The sequence below is a fragment of the Dermacentor albipictus genome, chromosome 2, assembly GCF_038994185.2.
Source record: "Dermacentor albipictus isolate Rhodes 1998 colony chromosome 2, USDA_Dalb.pri_finalv2, whole genome shotgun sequence".
NCBI classification, from domain to species: Eukaryota; Metazoa; Arthropoda; class Arachnida; order Ixodida; family Ixodidae; genus Dermacentor; species Dermacentor albipictus.
In genome coordinates, this window is record NC_091822.1 from 125963227 (window position 1) to 125985283 (window position 22057).

General features: G+C 46.1%; 1 protein-coding gene across 10 annotated transcripts in view; it reads left to right on the forward strand.

Moving 5' to 3' along the window:
• Window positions 1–22057, forward strand: part of LOC135895915 (elastin-like) — a 97097-nt gene that overhangs the window by 66085 nt on the left and 8955 nt on the right. For 7 of the 10 annotated variants that reach the window (XM_065424163.1, XM_065424162.1, XM_065424156.1 and 4 more), the window contains 3 exons: window positions 6960–7001; window positions 8273–8326; window positions 20894–21016. In XM_065424163.1, the coding sequence (XP_065280235.1) occupies window positions 6960–7001; window positions 8273–8326; window positions 20894–21016 (219 nt within the window). The remainder of the gene's footprint in view (window positions 1–6959; window positions 7002–8272; window positions 8327–20893; window positions 21017–22057) is intronic. The other 3 variants (XM_065424158.1, XM_065424160.1, XM_065424161.1) reach the window with 2 other exon arrangements.

Consider the following 22057-nt stretch of genomic DNA (forward strand, 5'->3'; position numbering starts at 1 on the left):
CCCTTCTTTTCAATATATACGTAAATGACCTTGTTCTTGTCGATAGTGAACCTAAATACATAATCTATGCAGATGATACTACGGTGCTTTTTTCATCGAACAACATCGCAAGCCTGGTTTCAACCGCAAACTCTGTTCTTGCAAAAATACAGAGATGGCCACAGGATAATGGCTTAAAAATTAACGCTGACAAAACAAATGCTCATTCATTTCAACCAAAAAATAAAGGTGTGAACTTAGAGACCGACATTATAATAGATTCTTCAAGAATTGAGCTTGTTTGGTCTGCGAAGACACTAGGTGTGTTTTTTGACAGCCATATGTTATGAACTGATTGCATCGGCTCCTTTGGAGGAAAACCTGTGCAACTCGCTGGGGCGCTCTTCAGTTTAAGACCACTGCCACGTAAGGTCAAACTTATTATGTACAACGCTCTCTTCCTGAGTCACGTAAACTACTGCTCTCTCGTGTGGAGTACAATGTCTTCTGCAAACATAAACCGGTTACTCTTGCTTCAAAAAAAGGTAATACGTAGCATTTGCAATGCTCCAGTAGACGCTCACACTGCACCTCAATTCAAACAGTTGAAATTACTTACACTTCATTCTCTGTTAAGCAGAGATCAGGCTGTTACTAGCCTATCGTAATGAAGTAAAACAAAGTTAGTCATACATCATCTCATTAGCGCAGTTAATTAGAAACACAACAGAATACAGTACACGGTCACCAGAACACTGGTATGTGCCGCATCCTCACACTAACTATGCTCTTCAAATGTTACACCATCGCTTACCTCGCCTATTAAACACGCTTAAACGTAATAACATAAATGTCACTTCTTGTCCTATGGCGCGTTTATATGAGTATTTCAGTGATTTTTGAGCACGACTTAATTTGTTCTCTGTGACTGTTTCGGAGGTAGACTGTCGTTACACATCTCCGTTTGATATTAGCCTTTATCAACGGCTGAATCATGTCTTATTCTTTCCTTACAATGCTTACTTGGTTAATGGTTATATCACTGCTTTTGTTGCTCTAGTGTACACTGTGGATTGCGTACTTTTTTTTTCATTGCATTTCTGTTTGCTGGCATAATGTATAAGCCAACTTGTCATTTTTTTTTCTGCTCATGTATTGTTTTTGTCGGTCCTGAATCAGTGCCTGTGCCTGCTCCTGCTGCCCTCAGACCGGGTTTAAGGCCCGTCATGTTGCTGTGAGCAACTTTTTCTGCGAGCAACTTTTTCCTTAAATCCTCCATAAATTGTATGTTTATAGAAATAAAGGCATTGATTGATACCCAACCTTTTTTGTACAGTTGTATTACCTTAGTTTGTTAGAACTGGAGCGGAAATTTCGGGAGGATTATAATATGTGCATAAATATTTAATCGTTCGGACAGGTTTTTCTTTATGTGCGATTAGTGGTTTAGACAGGTGACTGTGGATGGCAATTCTTCAAGCGAACCAGCCATAATACATAAAGGTATGCACGAGGGAAAATTATAGGCGGCAATTTCACAGCCACAGGTAAGATGTTTCCTAATCTGGTGCCAAGGGCGCGCAGCCTTCACGTGACTATAATCGTCGTGCTGTGACGAGAATGAGTGCTTCTGAAAAATTTGTCTAATACCTAAATTTTTCTTCCTTGGGAAAGGGGCTCACCACTATTATATTTAGTTCTGATATCACAATTAGGATTGGCTCTGTAAAAATGAGGTATTTAGTGGAAGTATTATTCAAAGTCGTTTGACTATAGTCGTGTCGCATGTTCGCTAAGCTTACTATTTGAATAACTTATTATATCTAAAAGGCTATTTCCTGTAGAGAATACGTTAGTATCATTTGCAAATATGTCCTTAGTAATGGGCATATTAACTCTATCGCTTATATCAAACATAATCTGTACGAACCCTGAAATGCACCTTTGAAGCACACCTGTAATCTCATGGCCAGCAACTGAAGAGGCAGAATTAAACATTGATGAGTGAACCATATCTTGGATGTCGCTATCAAATAACTATAACGACGCACCCCTTATACCAATCTTGCTGTGCTTTATATATAGTATAGAATATTTTACAGAGTCGATACTTTGAGCAAATGCAGAAATTGCATATTAATCTGAACAATATTTCCTAAATTTTCATTGAGTTCGAACAGTGCCAATCCTGTATGGTGCTGTCTACTCGTACATCAAAGAAATACATGGCCCTTTCCACTCTTTTCAAGTGAAAATAGGAATGCACTGATGAACCGCCACTTTTTAGACGCTGACGCGCAAACTGCGAGCAATGTTGCTGCCGTCAATGTTTCTTCACCTGGTTCTTCTTGCTGAACTTGCATGGCTGTCTTTCCTCACTCGTCTTCCGAAACAACGGTGCAAGCGCATTGCTTCGCTCTCGCGCATTACTCCTTCATGATCGACAGCTTTTCATATGCATTTACAGCATAAAAGCTCATCATCATCGTCATCCCGTTTTATGCCCAGTGCAAGACGAAGGCCTCTCCCTACGATCTCCAATTACCGCTGTCCTGCGCCTACCGACTAGAACTAGCGCCCGAGACTTTCCTAATTTCATCGCTCCACCTAGTCTTTTGCCGTTCTCGATTGCGTTTCCCTTCTCTTGGTACCAATTCTGTAACCCTAATGCCTCAGCGGTTACCTAACCGGCACATTACATGACCTGCCCGGCTCCACTTTTTTATCTTGATGTCAATTAGAATATCGTCCATAGCCATTTGCTCTCTGATCCAAACGACTTTCTTTCTGTCTCTTAACGTTATGCCTAGCAAACTTCGTTCTAACGCTCTTTGCGCAGTCCTTAACTTCTTCGCAAGCTTCTTTGTCAGTCAAGAAGTATCTGCATGAAAATGGTAAGCTTCCAGTCAGGAGCTGACAATGTCTGCCGTATGCAATCCAACCCATTGTTATTCTTTTATGAATTTCCTTCTCACAGCGTTCCTTATGATTAACTGACCAAGGTAAACGTACTCCTTCACAGACTCTAGAGGCTGACTGACGATCCTGAACTCTTCATTTGCCCGGCTATTCATCATTATTTTTGTCTTCTCCATATTTACCTTCAACCCAACTCTTACACTCTCTCTGTTAAGGTCCTCAATCATTTGTTGTAACTCGTGTGCATTGTTGCTGAATCGAACAATTTATTCGCCAAACCGAAGGTTGCTGAGATATTCGCCGCCGATATTTACTCGTTAGCCTTCCCAGTTTAATAGCTTGAATACTTCTTCCAAGCAGGCAGTGAATAGCATTGGAGAGATTGTGTCTACTTGTCTGGCCTATTTCTTTATTGGCATCTTCCTGCTTTTGTTGTGTAGAATTAAGGTAGCTGTAGAACCTCTCTAGATATTTTTCAAGGTATTTAGGTAAACGTTCTATACTCATTGATTACGTAATGCCTCTATGATTGCTGGAATTTCTACTGAATGAAATGCCTTTTCATAATCTATGAAAGTCATATAAAGAGGGATATTGTACTCTGCGGATTTCTCGATAACCTGATTAATGACATCGATGTGATCCATTGTAGAGTATCCCTTCCGGAAGCCAGCCGGTTCCCTTGGTTGACTGAAGTCCAATGTTGCCGCTTTTGTATTGGAGACTGTTTTGGTAAATATTTTATATAATACCGGGAGTAAGCTAATGGGCCTCTTATTTTGCAATTGTTTAACGTCTCCCTTTCTGTGGATTAGTATAATGTTTCCATTCTTTCCGTTTTCTGGGACCCTTGCAGTCGATTGACACTTCGTGTAAACAGCCGCCAGTTTTGCAAGCATTATGTCTCCTCCATCTTTGATTAAATCCACTGTTTTTCCATCACCTCCTGCCACTATTCCTCATATCTCTTGCAAGGCCCATCTGACCTCATCGCTTGTTATAGGAGGAGTGTCTCTATCCTGTTCATTACTGTTTCTAATGGAGGTATCCTGACTCCTCTGGGTATTGTACAGGTGAGTATAGAATTCTTCCACTTCTTTTGCTATACCTATGAGATTGCTCATGACATTACTCTGCCTTTCTTTCAGTGCATAGATCTTTTGTCGTATGCCATATTTATTTCTCCCTTATTTCAGGCTGCGTCCATTTTTTACGGCTTCTTCAGTCTTTCTCAGGCTATAGTTTCGGATATCCCTTATTTTCGCCTTGTTGATCAGTTTTGACACTTCCGTGAAATCTACCTTATCTCCTGAGTTAGGCACTTTCATTCTTTGTCGTTTCTTTATTAGGTCCTTTGTTACTTGGTTGCCTTGGTGCCTTGTCTCCCACTTCAATTGCGACCTCTGAAGCCAACCTAGTTATGGTTTCGTTCATTAGCTCTATGTCATCATCACCTCTCCGTTCTAAGGCTACATATTTGTTGGCAAGTACCAGCCTGAATTTTTCTGGTTTTATCCTTACTGCCTCTAGGTTGACCTGTTTCTTCTTGACTATTTTCGCCCTTTCTCTCTTGAAATCGAGATGAATTCCAGCCCTCACTAAAGTATGATCACTGCACTTTACCTTAACTATCCTTTCTATATCCTGCACTATGCTGGGATCAGCAGAAAGTACCAAGTCAATTTCATTTATTGTTTCCCCATTAGGGCTTTTCCAGGTCCATTTTCTGTTGCTACGCTTCCCGAAGAAGGTGTTCATTATTCCCAGCTTATACCTTTCCGCGAAATCTAAAAGCATCTCTCCTCTAGCGTTCCTAGAATCGACGCCGTAATTGCCATTGGCTTCTTCACCAGCCTGCTTTTTCCCCACTTTTGCATTTAAGTCGCCCATTGCTACATTATACTTGTTTGCACTTTTCTCATCGCTAATTCAACATTTTCATAAAATTGATCTACTTCCTCATCATCGTGACTGGATTTTGGAGTGTATTAATCTCTACCTCTTCTTAAGTTTGAGAGCGACTACAGCTACCCTCTCATTAATGCTGTAGTATTGCTCAATGTTGCCCGCTGTGTCCTCATAGATTACGATATTGCTTCTTATCTAGGTGGCCTCTATAGCAGAGGACATGTCCGTAATTCAGCACTGTGTATGCCTCACCAGTTCTTCTAATCTCACTAAGGTCGATGATATCCCAAACAATGTCTGATAGTTCCTCAAAGAGGCCTGCTAAGCTAGCCTCACTCGAGAGGGTTCGGTTGTTAAACGTTGCAAGGGTCAGTTTCCATTGGTGGCCTGTCCGGACCCAGAGATTCTTAGCACCCTATGCTGCTTTGCAGGTCTGACCCCCCCCCCCCCCCCCCCCTTGGTCAGGTGCTCCGCAACTGCTGGGGACTGAGGGCCATTGGGTAATTGAATGAGACATTTGGGAGGGTGTGGCTGAATACTGCACCAGTGAGTCAAATATTCTGGTAGGATGAGGGAGTGTCCTGTTGAAGCTTTTCGGGCCTTGCTAATTTGGTAGTGCTTGGATTACCATAGCCCAACTCGCTCTCGGCATCTTTTGCTGGTGACAGGCGTCACTTCAAGCCTGCAGATGTTGTGCACTGGAGAAGGTGAATTTCAAGCTCACCACCGTCAACAAAGACCCTTATAGAGGGATTGGAACTTCCGACTATTGCAACCGAGCGTTAGACATAGCTCAGTCAGATAATCCCACAGGCGGCGAGGCTACCTTATGCCTAGAGGGCACTACATGCCTAAAATCTTCTTTGATTTATCCGTGATAGATGTGTTTTCCTGATCGCCATGCGTAACTCAATATAGAACGATTTCGAAACGGTCCTGGCCTCGTAGCTCCGAAATCACACATGCGCAGACGGCCGTGAACTCGACTAGGCAAATCCTACAGGCGTACCGACAGCCATTCACAGTCGCGAATTCATGCTCGTGATCTAAAGGACTACAAACGGAAACCAGCGAAAACACACGCAAGTGTAGAAGAAATAACTGGACGCAAACAACAACTTTCTTTTTCTATTTCTACTTGATGAAAATGTGTATGTGCACTTTGCAAGTGTTGACGTTGCGTTATTCATTTCTTATTGTTTGCGTGCTACTTCAAACCTTCTCACCACTTTTTCTCTTCCTTTAGCGCTGCAATTTGCTTTTTTTGGATAGGTGGGGGGGGGGGAGAGGCTCCCGCTAGAAAGTCTGCGCAAGGCATGTCGGTAGAGTCAGTTTAAGTCCATTTAGTATATCTCAGATGTGTGAAAACATGCTTGAATTATCCGCGGTATACGGATTTTGGTGATCGCGGCAGGTGGCACGGCATATTATTTGTCAACGTTTCTAACATCGTGGTTTCGGAGTCCGCTGTACGCAAGCGTCTATGGACGCGGCTAGATACACGATATCCTTTCGGTGGAATTGAACAGCACTTAAAAGGAGTGTGGATAAAAAGGAAAGTTAGAAATGAAAAAGCTTTCAGCGCTTAGCGCGAATTCACTAGTCGCGTCTGGAAGGAGGTACACCACGCTCTCGGCTGCCCGTCTCGCTCGTCGGAGAAGTCTTTCCGAATGGGACGGAACTGATACTGATGCGCCGCGCAAGGCTCAGACGTCGGGTGTGAGGAGGATGCATTGACAGACACTTACGCTCAAAGGCAAATTCTCAGTGGTGAGACCAGGCAACAGCCAAGCAACAGTTCTGAGCCGCGCGTAATATACGCGACCTTGGAGGCGGCCTTGCTCTATGATTGGAAAGCGCTTATACGACGCCTCCTTTAAGCTACAGCCTAAGCTTCTGCCTGCGAGCATAAAAGCTCCTTAGAAAGTAAAACCATGTCTTAACACGCTCGTCTAGATTATCCGTCACATTGACTAGAAGATTTGAAAGCCGCCGCATCATTCCCGTTGTAGTAATTATTTTTCCTCCATCATTCACCGATGCCTTTAGCACATTTTAGGGTTTTTATTTACGAGCGAGAGTCATTGAGAGCTTCGATGCAGCGCTTTGCTCGAATGTGTTTTCCGAGTCCCCGCACCCTCTTGCCTTTACAGTTTCTGAAGAAGAAGTATGCACCAGACATCCCTCTATTTGCGGTAAGCTTAGAGAACCTAGTTTTACTGGGCTAAACATACTGAATATCTCAAAACTATACCCCGCTGATAGAAATGCGATAGCCGAGGTGTGCTATGTACTCTGCAGAGCTTAGGCTTGCTTTTGTACTTACACAATACTGACGCTTGTTGCGACACTTTATGAACGAATTCAGTGTGCCAAGTTCCTTCTTAGCAAGGCTTGAAACTCTTACTTTACGAAAAAATCCTGAAATCTTAAACATCCAACATTCTTGTTGATATTTCTTTTATTTAGGCCGTCAAAGATATTATACCAACTGTAGAAAATCAAAAAATCTAAAGAACGATACTGTCGAGCGAGCTTCCACTCTGCAACTCAGCAATCAAAAATAATGTCACAATTTTCTTCACTGGATCTCATAGCACAACAAATGCGGACGAAACGGATGTATTATACATGGCCCTCAAATAAACCACTATTTGTGAGTCCGGCTTTTGCAAACCTTTGCAAACATTGTAACAAGATCCCGCAAGACATAAATAAAGATAGGATATTAGTTCGCCTCACTTGTTCTAGCGGATGTAGTTTAGAGAACTGCACTATCTCTTCTTGGCGCAGAGATCGGGATCTGTAACCTCCGCGCTTCTATTTTAATTTTTTGCGTTACCGATTTAATGTAATGTTTCTAAGAAAAAAATTTGAGGATATATCGCATACCGCTTCATAAAGCCGCTACAATTACAGAATTGTCCATCAACAGCAACAAGTACGTTTCATTAAAATCGACTCAATGAATATCTCAGAAAAAGATTTATGCATCATTCATGTGTTTCAAAAGGTGGTATCGGATTTGGGTCGGAGCAAAAGCTTCCTCGTAATTATGAATCGCGTTTGGAACACTCAAGACTGGCCATTCGCACCGTAATGACGTCATACATCATTGTGACAATTACGGAAACTGCTTTGCGTTCCTGCGCATAAGTGTTCGTGACTTGTGGCGTGCGTTGCTTCAACGAAACACCTTGCACTTTAAAGCACTTTTTGGTTACTCAGCCTTGAAAGTCAGCTAAAAAGGGAGAGCACCAGGTTCGCGATACAAAAGCACTTCTGCGATTTTGCTCGCAATCAGCGCCACAAGTAGCTCAGAAAAAAGAAAGTTTTATCATATTAGCATTAAGCCGCGTACGAGGTATGAAGCTTGTACAAAAGATATAACTGCCAGGAATAAGAAAATCAAATGACCAAGTTCAGCACTCACAAGGCAACGTTGCGCGGTGTTTTTCTCTTGCAGGTAGTCTCTGTAGGGTTCAATCTGTTCTTCACTGCTATTAAAAGTTCCATTAAGGTAAGTCCTCAGTGCCGTCAATATTGTTCGTCACCAGGTGCAACGCAGACAGTAGATAACGCTGTGTCACGACATTTAGCTGAACCGCGCTGGGTGTAGGTATAGGCGTAACGTTGCGACGCGCCTAAGCACCAGCAAGGTGCGAAAACACGTCTTGTTCAAATTAGGTACGGCAGAAAATATTAGGAAGCAGGAGTACGATAACTGCGGCAGCTTATTGGCCCGTGTGCCAGCTGTATTCACCAGCAGTGGTGAAAGACCAGGTTCTGCGAAGTCCATTCAACGCGAAATATCCTTAACTGGTTCCTGGACCATTGTCTATTGCTATCAAAATCTAAAGCACAGGAAGTCAATAGACAATGAAGCCAATTTACACCTTTGGAAAATTATACATTATTCTGCAGAAAGAGTATCAACAGCAAAAGAGAAATGATAGCGGGCGAAAATACAGATTGTCGCTAGAGAGAGATGGAGCCATTTACATTACGCATGCGGCGATTTACCTATAAGCTACAGTGACAGCTTTCCGGCGGCCCAGTAAATGTCGGGTGTTTGCCTACATGTGCTGACAAAGGGGACTTAAGTTTACTATGGACCGTTTCTCCCGCATCGGAAGAGAAAATTTTGGCAACGTGGAGACGGATTTACTAAGCCTAACGTGCCGCAACATCACTCCTGAACCTTTTGTATGAGACGGGCTTAGACACCCGTCCGTAGAACATCTGTTTTGTGTGAATGCTGTGAGAAATGTGCTGTCGACGGAATGAGTGCGCGTGGTGCCTTCATAGCTCACATCTATGTACCGGACAAGGTGTTTGTATCCTCATTGTAATATATCACAGTCACCTACCGTCAACCTGTCTCTTTCCTTCAATCTCCCGCTTTTCTTATATCTATCTCCTCCTCATTTATTCATGTATACAAAATGATCCCTGCATGTATGGATGCTATGAGCGTCCCCATTGAAACGGTGCGTTGGGTTGCGCCACCAAGCATTATTTTGCCTGCTGTCCGACGTATGTTCGATTTTTGTAGTCTACATTAAATTTACAAAACATTCGCACCTTCAAACTTTCTCAACCACTACAAGAAGGTTTGTTTTTGTACGGCTCGTTTCTGGTCTCCCTACTTTTCTGCCACAGATTCTCCAATCGCCGCTTGCTAATCTCTACTGCGGACATGTATACTTTCCCCATGCTATGCCTGAACCTGAGGTCTCAAAAATGCCAAAGGAGCGTAAACGGACCACTGGGTTGATATTTTTCCCCTCTAATAAAACGTCTTGTATGGTTTTTCCACCTTAACCGTAGCAAAAACATGCTTCTTCCTTAAGGTGTACCTCGCTTTATAACCACGCCGTCAATGATATCCTGATCTTGCTTCAAAAAGAGCTATCGTGAATTTCTTCTTTCGTGATCGTTCTTTTTTTCCTGTTATGTAGTTGCTCATATGTTTCCTTTCTATTGCCGCCAACCAGGAGAGTGTTTCCGCCTCTCCGACTTTTCGTTTAGCAACCTTGTTGCCATGTTCCCTAAATGCCGGTCGCATATTTGCTGGTAAGCTTCCTAGTTCTTTTCTTCCACTCTGAGTCTACTTTTCCTGCATAAATACTTGAACAGTCCCGCAGCCTATTTACCTTCTTTCACATTCCTCAATCGTTCTTCATAATCAATTTTACTGTGAGCTGCCCTCACTTCAAAACTTGTCCAGCCCATATCACTCTTCAAAGCATCATTTGTACTGTGCCCGTGAGTGCCCAAAGCGAGGAGCCCCACCGAGATTTGGTTGCCACCGATTCTAGGTTTTAACTCTGACTCCAAGCAGACACATGTCCCAATGTAAGTCCTGGAAACAAGTAAGCCCTGGGAGTGCCGGCGAGTGCCACTTCTTCCGTAGCGGCAGAAGCTGAGAATACTCTAAACCGCAGATGTCGCGTACCATACGTGTAATTATGAGCAGGAAAGTAAGCACTGAAATTTCACGCCATCCTTTTCGCCAAAGAGTTTCCTCAGCAGAAACTGGATGACACTTCAGGTAGGCCAAGCCATTTCCTGCTTTAAAACCCGCCGCGTTGCCTCAAGGAGGCGGTTCACTACCCTGCACGCGGCCGTCACCTTCCCATACTGGCTGATGCAAAGACTCTCCTGTACTTAGTTTGAGGTTCACGTGAACGAACACTTTACAATGCGACAACTTAAGCATCAAGAGGTTAAGTGTACGCGGTCGAGTTGAAAAACAGTATGCATTGATGCACAAGCCGCTCGCTAATTCCCCGGACATCACGCAGTTTTGCGCATTTAAAACGTCTGTTTTCTCTGTAGGGATCTGTCTTTGAGCAACTCCTTTTAGTATGAAACCTGAAGGTGTTGACTAAGTTTATCGGTAATACTGAAGTCGGTATCGACTTGAGGATTCAGAATTGGCTGCAGGCCTGCGCGTCCGTGCTGAAATCAGTAATGAAAGTGAATAATACAGTAGCAAATCTGTGAATGACGAAACTAACTCTTATTGGCCGAACTTGTGCCCATAAGAGCAAGTTGCACTCAAATCACAGCAACAGCAGCGAATACGGCCGGCGATTGTCGAAATCTGATCTTCTGGCGTCGACTATACATGAGTCGTCGAAGGTTCCAAAATAATCGTTGATGCCCGCATGTCTTCCATAAAGTTCTACGCAATTCGCGTCGCGCATACATGCAATCAGATTACATAAGCTTCGGTGACAATAGACAGCAGATAGAACCATCGGAAACATTCGAGAAAATTCCCACATATGGCGGCGCGTCCTGCGCTAAGCTATAACACTTGTAAGACTGCGAAGAACGGTCATTAAAAATAGGCAACAAGTGCACGTGTCATTGTCCCCCTCTCAAGATCACCCTCCGGATGCTACAAATATAACAGGACCGCGAAAAAGGTCACTTAAAGGTCACTTGTAGGGTCCGTATTAGCGGCATAAAAGCTTCACACTAAGTACTTGCTGGCGTGACGCAATCCAAACCCAGATACGGTCCCATGTATCGTCATCGGAGATTTTAGTGCCGGCTGTCGGTCCTCTGCTGATTCCTGATGCGCAGGTGGGCGAGCTGTCGGGCTCCTTGGACGTGCTGGAGATGGGTGGCAACGTCGATATTCTCTCGCACAGGGACGTGCGGCAGCATGGCGTCGAGAATCGTCGTTGGGTTCCTTCCGTAAACCAGCCTGAACGGCGTCATTTGAGTTGCCAGACGTGAGACCCATCGACGAGAAGTATTTAGCGCAGCAGATCCGATCCAATGCATCTTTCCGTGGGAGGGGGTATACGACTTTCTTAGCTATCTTGAAGTGCCGTGTTATAAGCAAAGGTTACGAACGGCGAGACCGCATCCCACGTCTTGTGATCGACGTCGACGTACCTTGCTAGCGTGTGCGCGAGGGTCTTTTTCAGGTGCTCCGTAAGACCATTCGTCTGCGGGTGGTAGGCAATTGTCGCCCGGTAGTTTGCCTGGCTGTAATGCAGGATGGCTTGGGTGAGCTCTGCTGTAAAGGTCGTTCTTCTGTCGGGGATGATGATTTCTGCGCCACTATATGGCAGCAGGATGTTCTCGACGAAGAATTTCGCCACTTCGGCTGCACTACCCCTCAGCGGATTTTTTGTTTCAGCGCCGCAGGTGCCGTGGTCCATCGCCACGACAATCCACTTATTTCCAGATGTTGACGTAGGAAAGGGTCCGAACAAATATATGCCAATTTGCTGAAATTGCTGGCAAGGAGGCTCGATCGGCTGTAGTAGTCCCGGTGGCCTTGTCGGTGGTGTCTTGAGCTGCTGACACTGTGACACATGGGTCGCTGACCCATGGTTCGGTGAGGACTCAGGATTGGCTAATGATGTGGCCCAGGAAAATAAAGTCATCGAAAGCGAAGCTGTACTTTTCCGGCTTCAGAGTGAGCCCTAATGTTTTGATGGCCCCTAGTACTGTCGCAAGCCGCCTGAGGTGAACGTCGCAACTTCCGGAGCAGACGACGACGTCATGCAAGTAAACAAGAGAGGTCTGCCACTTCAATCCTGCTAACACCTTGTCCATCACGCGCTGGAAGGTTTCAGGCGCCGAGCATAGTCCGAATCACATGATATTGAACTCATAGAAGAGGCCACCTGGCATGATGAAGCTGGTCATATCGCGATCTCTCTCGTCGACTTCTATTTGCCCGTAGCCAAACTTGAGGTCCATCGACGAGATTTGGCGCAGCAGAGCCGAGCCAATTCATCGTCTTTCCATGGGAGTGGATATACGTCCTTCTTCGTTACCTTGTTCGGTCGATGATTACCGACGCCGAAACGTAGGGTCTCATTCTTTTTTTCACCTAGTTTACAGATGACCACGGGCATGTCGAAGGCTGGATGATGTCGTCGCGCAGCATTTTGTCGACTTGTTGCCTTTAGGCTCACGTTCTCGCGTCGAAACTCGGTAAGGGCTCTGGTAGAGTGGTCGAGCGCACTCTTCGCTTATTGTGCGATGCTTTAGCAACTGGTGTTTGTCGAATCCTCGATGACGCTGAAAAGGAGTCTTCGTATAGTCAGAGAAGACTTTTGAGTGGTTGCTGCTGAATCACGGGGAGCCTTGGATTTATGTCGAAGTCTGGTTCGGGAACTATGGTCTTCGGGGTAGATGTGGTGGAATGCGAGAGCACAAACACATTGCTGGCTCCCACAAGTTCCTCGATGTATGTGATAGTTGTGCCCTTGTTGACGTGCTTGACCTCCTGGCTGGTCAAGTTGGTCGACATCATTTTCACTTTTCTTCCATGCAGTAGAGCGGTCCCTCTTGCGAGGCAAACTTCATAATCGAGCAGTAGACGTTGATAACCCTCAATGACGTCTGCGGGTGTTTCAGAACTAATAACGCTGGATGAGGTGGGATGCTCACTTAATTTTCGAGCACACTCAAGGCGTGGTGAATATGAGAGCGCTCCGGCAGTATCGCTTGATGTTCCGACAGCGTTATTGGCTTCGACTTGAGGTCGATGACTGTGTCATGTTGGTCCAGGAAGTCCATGCCGGGAATGAGGTCTCGTCAAAACTGCTGGAGGATAACAAAGTCCAGTCATGAACGGTGATCCTTGCCCTACATATTCCAGTCGGCAAAGTTAGGTGTCCTCCAGCAGTCCCAATGTGAGGGCCTTCCTACCCTGTCTTAACTTTCTTCAGCTGAGGGGTGATGGGTCCACTCATTACGGAGTAGTCCGCTCATGGGTGTACTAAGGCGGTGATTGCATGACCGTCGAGAAGCGCACCGAGGTCAGTGGTTCTTTGTCTTGCGTTGCAGTTTGGTATTGGCGTCGGATCACGGCTGTGTCGTGTTTACCTGTGGCTGGAACGTCGCGTCATCAGGTCGTCCTTCGTCAGCGTATTCTTGAATTTCAGGCTTCGTTGGGATGGCGTCGTCTTGCTAATACATCAACGAGCTGAAGTGTTGTCGTCGTGGGCGGAGGATCTTCGGCATTTCGACGTACAGCAACCGAACCTCCATCGGTAGCTGCTTTTAGCTTTCCGGATATTGACTTGCACACCAGCCCCGGGCTGGGTCAGTGTATCGTCGGCACTGCAGTGACAGGTAGTGGCCTGGTGACGGCGAACAGGACGGTCTTCGAGTAGTCCACTGAGTGGTGGCGTGGTAGTTGGCGGCGTAACGAGGGCGCTCCACAAGTTGTGGACGACGAAGCTTCGCAGACCCAAGTCGTGGTATGGGCATCGGCAGCACACATTGTCGGTTTCTCCGCTATGGTAACAGAGCGAGCTGTGGTCAGGGGCACGCTAAATGTCTGACTTCCTCGGGGCGTTTCGCTGGCCAACAGCTGAGTGGGTTGGCGGCGGCGGCGGTGGCAGCGTCTGCCGACGGAGTCGCAGCGTCATGGGGCCCTGGCGCTGGCGCGGAGGGGCAATCTGGTGGCGGGCGACTCCGGCGTGTGTCATCGCTTCCGGCTGGGACTGTGCCGATGGCAGTTGCACTTTGCTAACCCCAATGATCGCTTAACCTCTTCTTTAACGATGTCGTTCACTGAGGCTACTTGAGGCTGTGACCTTAGAAAGGGGTTTTACAGTTGCTTGTAACCGACAGCTCTAGCTGATTGTCTCTCGCATGTCGTCGCTGCCAAGTACTTCAGAGTCTGTAGAGTTTCAGTGGTTATACTTCATTGTCCGCGCATCGACCGTCTTCTGATTGCTTGTGGCTTCGGAAAAAAATTCAGCAACAGTCTTGGGCGGGTTGCGTATCAATCCGGCGACGAGCACTTGCCTGACGCCCCACAACAAGGAGCAAACTTTTTTTCTCCTCTGGCATTTTTTGGTTGGTGCGGCGGAAGAGAGGGCCCATCTCCTCCCTGAAGATCGCGATGGCCTCATTGGGCAGCTGCACTCGGGTTTCTAGAATAGCTCGGGCTCGCTCTTTGCACTCGGGTTTCTAGTATAGCTTGGGCTCGCTCTTTGCGTGCGACGCTTGTGAATGTGTGCAGTAAGCCGCTCTGTAACAAAACCCCGTCGTTAACTTGGCTTATAGATTCTCTAACCACGTCCTGGCGGCATTTTCCAATTCAAAAAAGACACGTCACACCTTGTCGTCGCTATTCCGTCTGTTAAATGTAGCAACCCTCTCATACATGTCCAGCCAGCTTTCAGGGTCCTCGAATGTTGAACTGCTGAATGTCGGTGACTCCCTGGGTTGCTGCAGAACGATCGGTGTTGACAACACTGGGGTTGTCATTGTAGCTGTTGTCGTGGCCGTGCACTTCCTGGTATTCTTAGGCAAAAGTGCTTGCTCTGGGGGCAGTCCTCGCAGCCTGCGGTTGGCTCGCTGGTCCATGGCGACGTTGGTGTTGGTATAGTGGCTAGGGCTTGACTCACGGCTTGGCGGGGGCGTTCGGTACATGAACGCACCAGCACCTCGACCAGATCTCACGTAGTAGGCACGCAGACTAATACAGCGGCAAATCTGTAACTGACGAAACTAATTTTTATTGGGCGAACTTGTGCCCACAAAGTCAAGTTGCACTCAAAGCACAGCGATAGCGGTGAACATGGTCGGTGATCGTCAGCCGTGTGAAAGCGCGTCGACTTTCATAAATGAGTCATCGAAGGTTCCAGAGTTATCGCTGATGCACGTATGCTTTCCTGAATGCTTTACAATATTCGCGTCGCACATTCAAACAGGTTGCACAAGCTTTGATGACAAGAGACAGCAGATTCGAGAAACTTCCGATACACGTCCCGCGCTGAGCAATAACATTTTTTAGGCGGTCAAATGCGGCCGCCCGAAAAGAAAAATCAAGTGCACGTGTCAATATTTTATCTTGAAGCTACGAACTTTCATTTGTCAATAGCCTAGCCTTCATATTAACATAGCAAAGCCATGTAGCCGTGGGCGGACCCCATGCTGCCTCGGCTCTCTTCCACAAGTGAAGGGTAGGTGAGCTCCGTTTTCGTGCATACAGCTTGCGCTGCATTTTTATATTGAGGTCCACTATATGCCGTCTGAATGAATCCGGGGAGTCCACACTGTAGTATAAGGTGTCTCATAGTCAGCAGGTTCCCGTGGCACGGTAAATCTCATAACTTCATGGGTGCAGTGTACACCATCAGGCCATAGTGCACAGACACATTGCCACTCTAGCAGGAATACTGCACAAAATAATTGTTATTTCGGCAGATTTCGTATGACTGAAAGGTAGTTTATCACCAGAATGCACTCTATAACAATAGCCCCTCACAAGAAGCTGACGTGCAGAATAATGGCTTTATTGCGGTGTAAAAAAATGATAAAAGACCTTCTAGTTAGCAGCCCAGCTATTTTGCATTTTAGTGCACACCCGAAGGGTGTCCACAATATAAATATGCTGAACTTATTTTAATCAAGTTGCTGGTTGAACGCGTACATTCTTAAGTAAAGCGGCATTCTGGTTAGTGGACTGCCAGCTGGGAGATTTCTTACACAGATTTTTATATTGAAAGCTTGTCAGTTCTAAGCGTTTTCTGACGACAATGCTGAAGCAAGGAATGAAATATGTTCCACACGTGAACACTCCTGAATGCCGCTTGGCTAACTCTTCTTGACGGCATACCTTCCATGGTGTTGTGTGTAATATGCCCCGGTGTTCTTAACCTTTTATTTAATTCTTATGCCCCAACCTTGGAAAAAAATGACTGACCACCATATGACTCAATTCAAGGTTCTGCTGTAATAAAACTGTTTATTAATATATTTCATTGAAGGCAAAGTTTAAGTAAAAATACGATTACCAGATAGTGCTGCAGGCTTAGTACACACTCACTCGAGCTTGTATTTATTTCCAAGTCACCACTCACATACACTCCCCTCACTCCAAATAATTGACACTCACATTTACGCATAACAAATAGTTGCAGTCTTTAGGCTGTATGCCGAAGAATAAGTGATCTACGTCATTTTAATAAGGATGTGCTAAGCGGAAGGTTTCGCCACGAACAACAACGTAAGCGATTGTCAAAACGTATTACATCCTTTCTACAAGATAATGCCAGGCTTCAAGACGGGATCGTACTGCACCAGAAATGCGGGGAAAGCGAGTCTACCGCAACTGCGCGCACTCGCGAGGGATGAGGTAGAGAATAAGGAATCGTACAACATTGCACCAAAAAATTTCACTTCACTTTTAAAGGGCCGCTCAACAGGTCTGGCCATATCGAGCTGACAAGCGCGGAGCATACATTGCGCGATAACGATCGTGCCTGCAAAGTATTACATCTCTACGTGCTGTGAAAAGATCTGAAATGTCAAACCGACCGCTGTTTTTCCTTCTCCTCGCGGTCGCCACGCTCCAAGCCAGATGATGACGTACTCGTGTACCTGCGCCTACGTACTGGCGTCCGCAGTGTTACGTCGCTCGTGGTGACACGTGACTTCGAGAATTAGTCAATACAACATCTGTTACCTGTGTGATCTGCTGCTTTAATTGACGAATTGAAGTTTAGAGAAATAATAAATCACACAAACAGAACGTCTGCATGCGTTTTTGTTTTACTTCGCACCGTAGCAAGAGAGATGTACTTTCGCTTCATCTGCTTGTTCCCACGTTCGTGCGGTCACGTACGCAGGTACCGAAACTATGTCATTTTCCACCGTTTTCCGGCGCGCGATCATGCTCTGCGATCCGCTTGTTATGCCTCAGTATTCGTGTAACACTGGATTATACCTCTAGTCATGTGTCCTTCTGCAAAATCAGGCACTGCGCGAAACGATAACAGCTCGCGCACAACGCCGCCAGGGGACGTGCGCATCACCGAAAGAGAAAGCGAGAAGAAAAAAAAAGCGAAGGCGGGGACCGTGACGTATGTGCCACGCTATGCTGGAGGTCCGGCATGGGAGGACGCGAGGAAGGAATTTTGCTTGCGTAGACTAGACAGGGCGAGTGCAGAGATAGTGTCGCTATGTAGTGAGCTCGCCTGCTGAGATCCTGGGTTCGCGGCACTGAAATATTTCTACATCGGCTATTACTGAGCCGATATGAAAATCTTTTGCGGCAGGACGCTCCCTAGAGGACACGTAACAACTTCCAGCGTGTAATCAAAATTTGCTATGGGGCCTGCTGAGGGCCTGCCTCTCAAAGAGCAGCCGAAACAGCGGTGCACAGGCATCGTGCGCTGCCGCCCTACACAAAGACAATAGAGGCAGGCTGGGGCAAGCAATTAGCGCGTGACCCCGTGATCAGACACGGCGACGCGCAGGCAAACGGAGTCACTTGGGTCCATCCATCGACGCCAAGGTTGAGGCAGCCTCTATGCGTCATTCCTCAGTTATACGTACTGCTGTGATTTTTCTCCTTTATGGCTCAACTAATATTCAACATTATCGTTAATTTAATACTACTCGCAAACCACTGCGTAAGTCTCAACAACATAGTATACTTCGGCGTCCAAGCGGAACCTATCATCGAACCGACCAAGATATCGCGCTGCTGTCTAGGTTCCCAGGTGACGATAAATACAGAAATAAATTTGAGTATTCCTAAATATGTGAAGCCAAAACAAACTGAAGCTTAGAAGAGCATATGGGAAGTTAGTAATATATTAACCTGAAATGCACAACTAAAAAAATGGCTGTGGCTTAGGTAAGGTTAAGCCCAGGATGCGAAGCATACTAGCCTTTATTTTAGTTGTTGAACCACTGTTTAGCCTGGTGAACTGCTGTTGCTTGGCTATATTTGGTTCGGCTAGACGAAGAAACAACTCATGCATTACTTCTTCGCCTTCAAGAGTGGAACGCGACAGCGTTCCCGTCGACCCGCCAAGGGGTGTAAGACAATGGGCTACAGGGCAGCGACTACGCGCCCCGCATTGGACGCGGTGAGCGTCGAGCAAAGCAGCGTTCGGCGCGGCAACGAAATGTGCGCCTGAGCAAGAGACGCACGCCTTAGAAACAGCGCGTTTCTAAGGCAACACCGCATTCACTAGAGGCGCTTTTGTACCGCTTTGAAGCGTTGTACTCGTGGCTCAGTGGTAGCGTCTCCGTCCCACACTCCGGAGACCCTGGTTCGATTCCCACCCAGCCCGTCTTGCAAGAGTTGAGCCAAAGCCACTTCTCCTCTGTCGTGATGTCACGGTGTCACGTGATTTCATGGTCACCGCCGCGCCTGAGGAGCTGGGTTGAGCCCTCGTAATATGCTTCGCATAATAGAGAAAATGGACACTGGACGAAAGAAGAACTTACCTTCATTGGGAGCTCAACCCGCAACCTCCTCATTACGTGCCGTTGCACTACCAGTTGCGATACGGCGGCGGCTGTTCGCACGTCCGCACTCAACGGTATTTCTGTGTGCGTATCCCTGGGAGTGTTAGTCAGTGCCACTCGAGCCATCGCGGTGTTATTTTTACTGATGAAAGATGACAAGGTTACATACAATATTCTTAGCTACCTAAAAGGAGACAAGGGGATGAACTAATACTCTTAACTACATAAAATGATACAAGGTTATCTCTTTCGTGCAGGCTTTTCAAGCACGCTACGGCGTAATCCTGTACAAATGATTTCGTTCATAATGTCACCCGAGCTAAACTACATACCTTCACGGATATACCTGAAAGAATGCGGTCAAAGTTGTACGGTATAGTTAATGCTCCTCCGACAGTGCATTCTATGATTGTTCCCATTGCTTGAATTCATTTTTCCTCTCCAGAAAAAAGACTCATGCGCTTGCCCAGACTGGATAGCTTCTGGCCACCAGCATTTTGTGCCTGTGTGCCTACTGTTGTCTTATAGGTCACGGTTCATAAGGTAGTCGTTTTGATTTACGCCCTCGTGCACTAGATAGCCTTAAAGAGGAACAATGTGTATCATTCGCCACTTCAAATTTAGCTTATATTACCAACTCGTCACCAGTGCAGCCGCAATGTGCAGAAAAGCCGTGTATCTTCCCCCGTCTCAAACTACATTCCATCTACGCTCACTTTATATTTGAAAACCGCAAGGTAACCGAGTGGGCTGCGTGCCAACGCCGCGCACCACTCCGACCCACATCAATTCAAGGCTGTTCTCGAATCACTGTCTTCTTCAAGTCAGCCCATCTATCATGTAATACCCCCTCCCCGGGGCCGTTGAGGTACCACAATAAATGAAATGACATAGATCAAACGATATGAAAGTAGCACACTGGCAATGAATGTGAAGAAACGTATTAACACCCTTCGTAATAGTCCAGTGGCTAAGGAGTTGTGCTGCTGAGCTCGAGGTCAGGCGCACACTTCCAGACGCGTAGGCCGCTTTTCAAAGGGGCCGAACTGCAGAAATGCTCTTGCACTCAGCTTTCGGTATAGGTTATTGAATACATGGTGGTCAAATATAAACGAAGAGTCCCCCGATACTTCGTTCCTTATAATAATATTGTCACAAACGGTGGCGAAGACGAAAGCGTTGTATTGGGGCTGGGTCAGAGTCTCTCCTGTCGGACTGACGGAGCTGCTAAAATCTGTTCGCTCTGTAGAGTCTTGACTGTCCAGGCCGCACAACAGTGAGAAGCCTCATTGTCTGTAGAGTCAATTTCAAGAACCGGCTCAATCTTGTCGTGAGAGCGTGCCGGGTGGCCGAGGCCCATGGGTTCCTGGTCTGAGGGGTCTACCCACGCCCTGGGTCCGTAGAAGGGCCCTGCGATGTTCCTTAATTTGATTAAATGTTTCATCCTCTATCCCTCTCTCTCTAGCGTCGGCTTCAGAATTGCTCCTGCAACATATGTCGATAGCAGTTCATACCTGCGATGTTTGGCGCTTTGGCGCTATTTGGCCATATCTGTTCCGTACTACAATAAAATGCATCCATCATCATCATCATGTTCGGCTCCAAATGTTACGACGTAGACGTAATCCAAAATGCACCACCACTGCAAGTCTCGCCATGATAACTGCGCCGGATCGTTAATTGTATGTAGGTGCTGAAGATTTGCGCTAATTTCTATGACAATTTTTTGGCTGACTGAAATTTGTTAGGAGAACCGTCACATTAGGCCTTGTCCTGCTTTCGTTTTTTTTTTTACTTTTCTATTTTCATCTTTTTGTTTTCGGTGCAGGTGGTGATCTTGTACTATATACACGACTTCTACGAAGGCGTTAAGCAGCAAGGAACACTGAACTCCAATGGCCTTCTGAATGATGAAGACATGCAGCTACTGCGTGGGCAGGCATTCCCTCAGGTAAATAACAGGTTTGCGCTCAACCTAATTGTCTGGTAATAACTAGAAAACATACATTTTTAGATAGGGAAAAAAACAGAGTTCGTTTTGGCCATCCTCAAATTCATTTGTCAAGACGCTTAGCACTTATCGACATCTTCCCTGAAATGATAAGCTCCTCTGTAGTAATTTCAGAAGAAGCAGCAATAAAACCAGCCTACATATTTATTCACGAGTCCATCAAAAGGACATGTACACCCATATTAGAAATATATTTTATGATTCTTTAGCTTCCTTGCGTTTGTTTGAAGTACAAAGGCGTATTTCTTTAACGAAAACAATGACGCCATGATAAGCATTCGTTTCTCGTCTCTTGTAGCGTACTCTTGCAGCTGGCAGCGAACCGCGATTACGTACTTCTCACAGGAGTTGTTCAGCTCCCGCTGTTCCTTCAGTCCAGCAGGAGCTGCCTTGCATGTTGGCTCGCGCCTATGTGTTGCACGCGCGTAATATCCGAGCATTTTCGGAGTACGACAAGTACAACGCTAAACCTCGCTATCGCTGTCAATGGCTTGCCCTTCGGGTGAAACCGCGGCGTTTTCCCTTGACAAACTATTGGCGCTAACGTCATTGTCGGTCATTGTACGCAGTTGTTGAAAGCCTTGACGTGTCGCTGGATCCACTTGTGCCTGATGTTCTTGCCGCCAAGGTACTCCGACCGGCAAGATGTATTCAGTCGTCGGTCGAGCGCCTCTGGGGCGCGTTGAGTAGGCGCCCATTGTTTTAGATGTTGAATCGTCATAGTCCTGCGTTGCATCGGCGGGATTGTCTGCTTACATGCCAGATTTGTCTAGTTATTTGCGTCATGTCGACGGCCCTTCTGGCAATGACATCACACTGTCATCCCGTCTTGGGTCAAGGCATAGCCAGTTCAAATTTTATAGATTAGTATTTGGGCGCTGCATGGTATATTTGGTATTCAGAGGTGTTTCTTCGGCGGAGTACGCACATCGAAAGCTTTGTTCAGGACACGCGAATGCATCTATTCTCTCTTGTTTTACT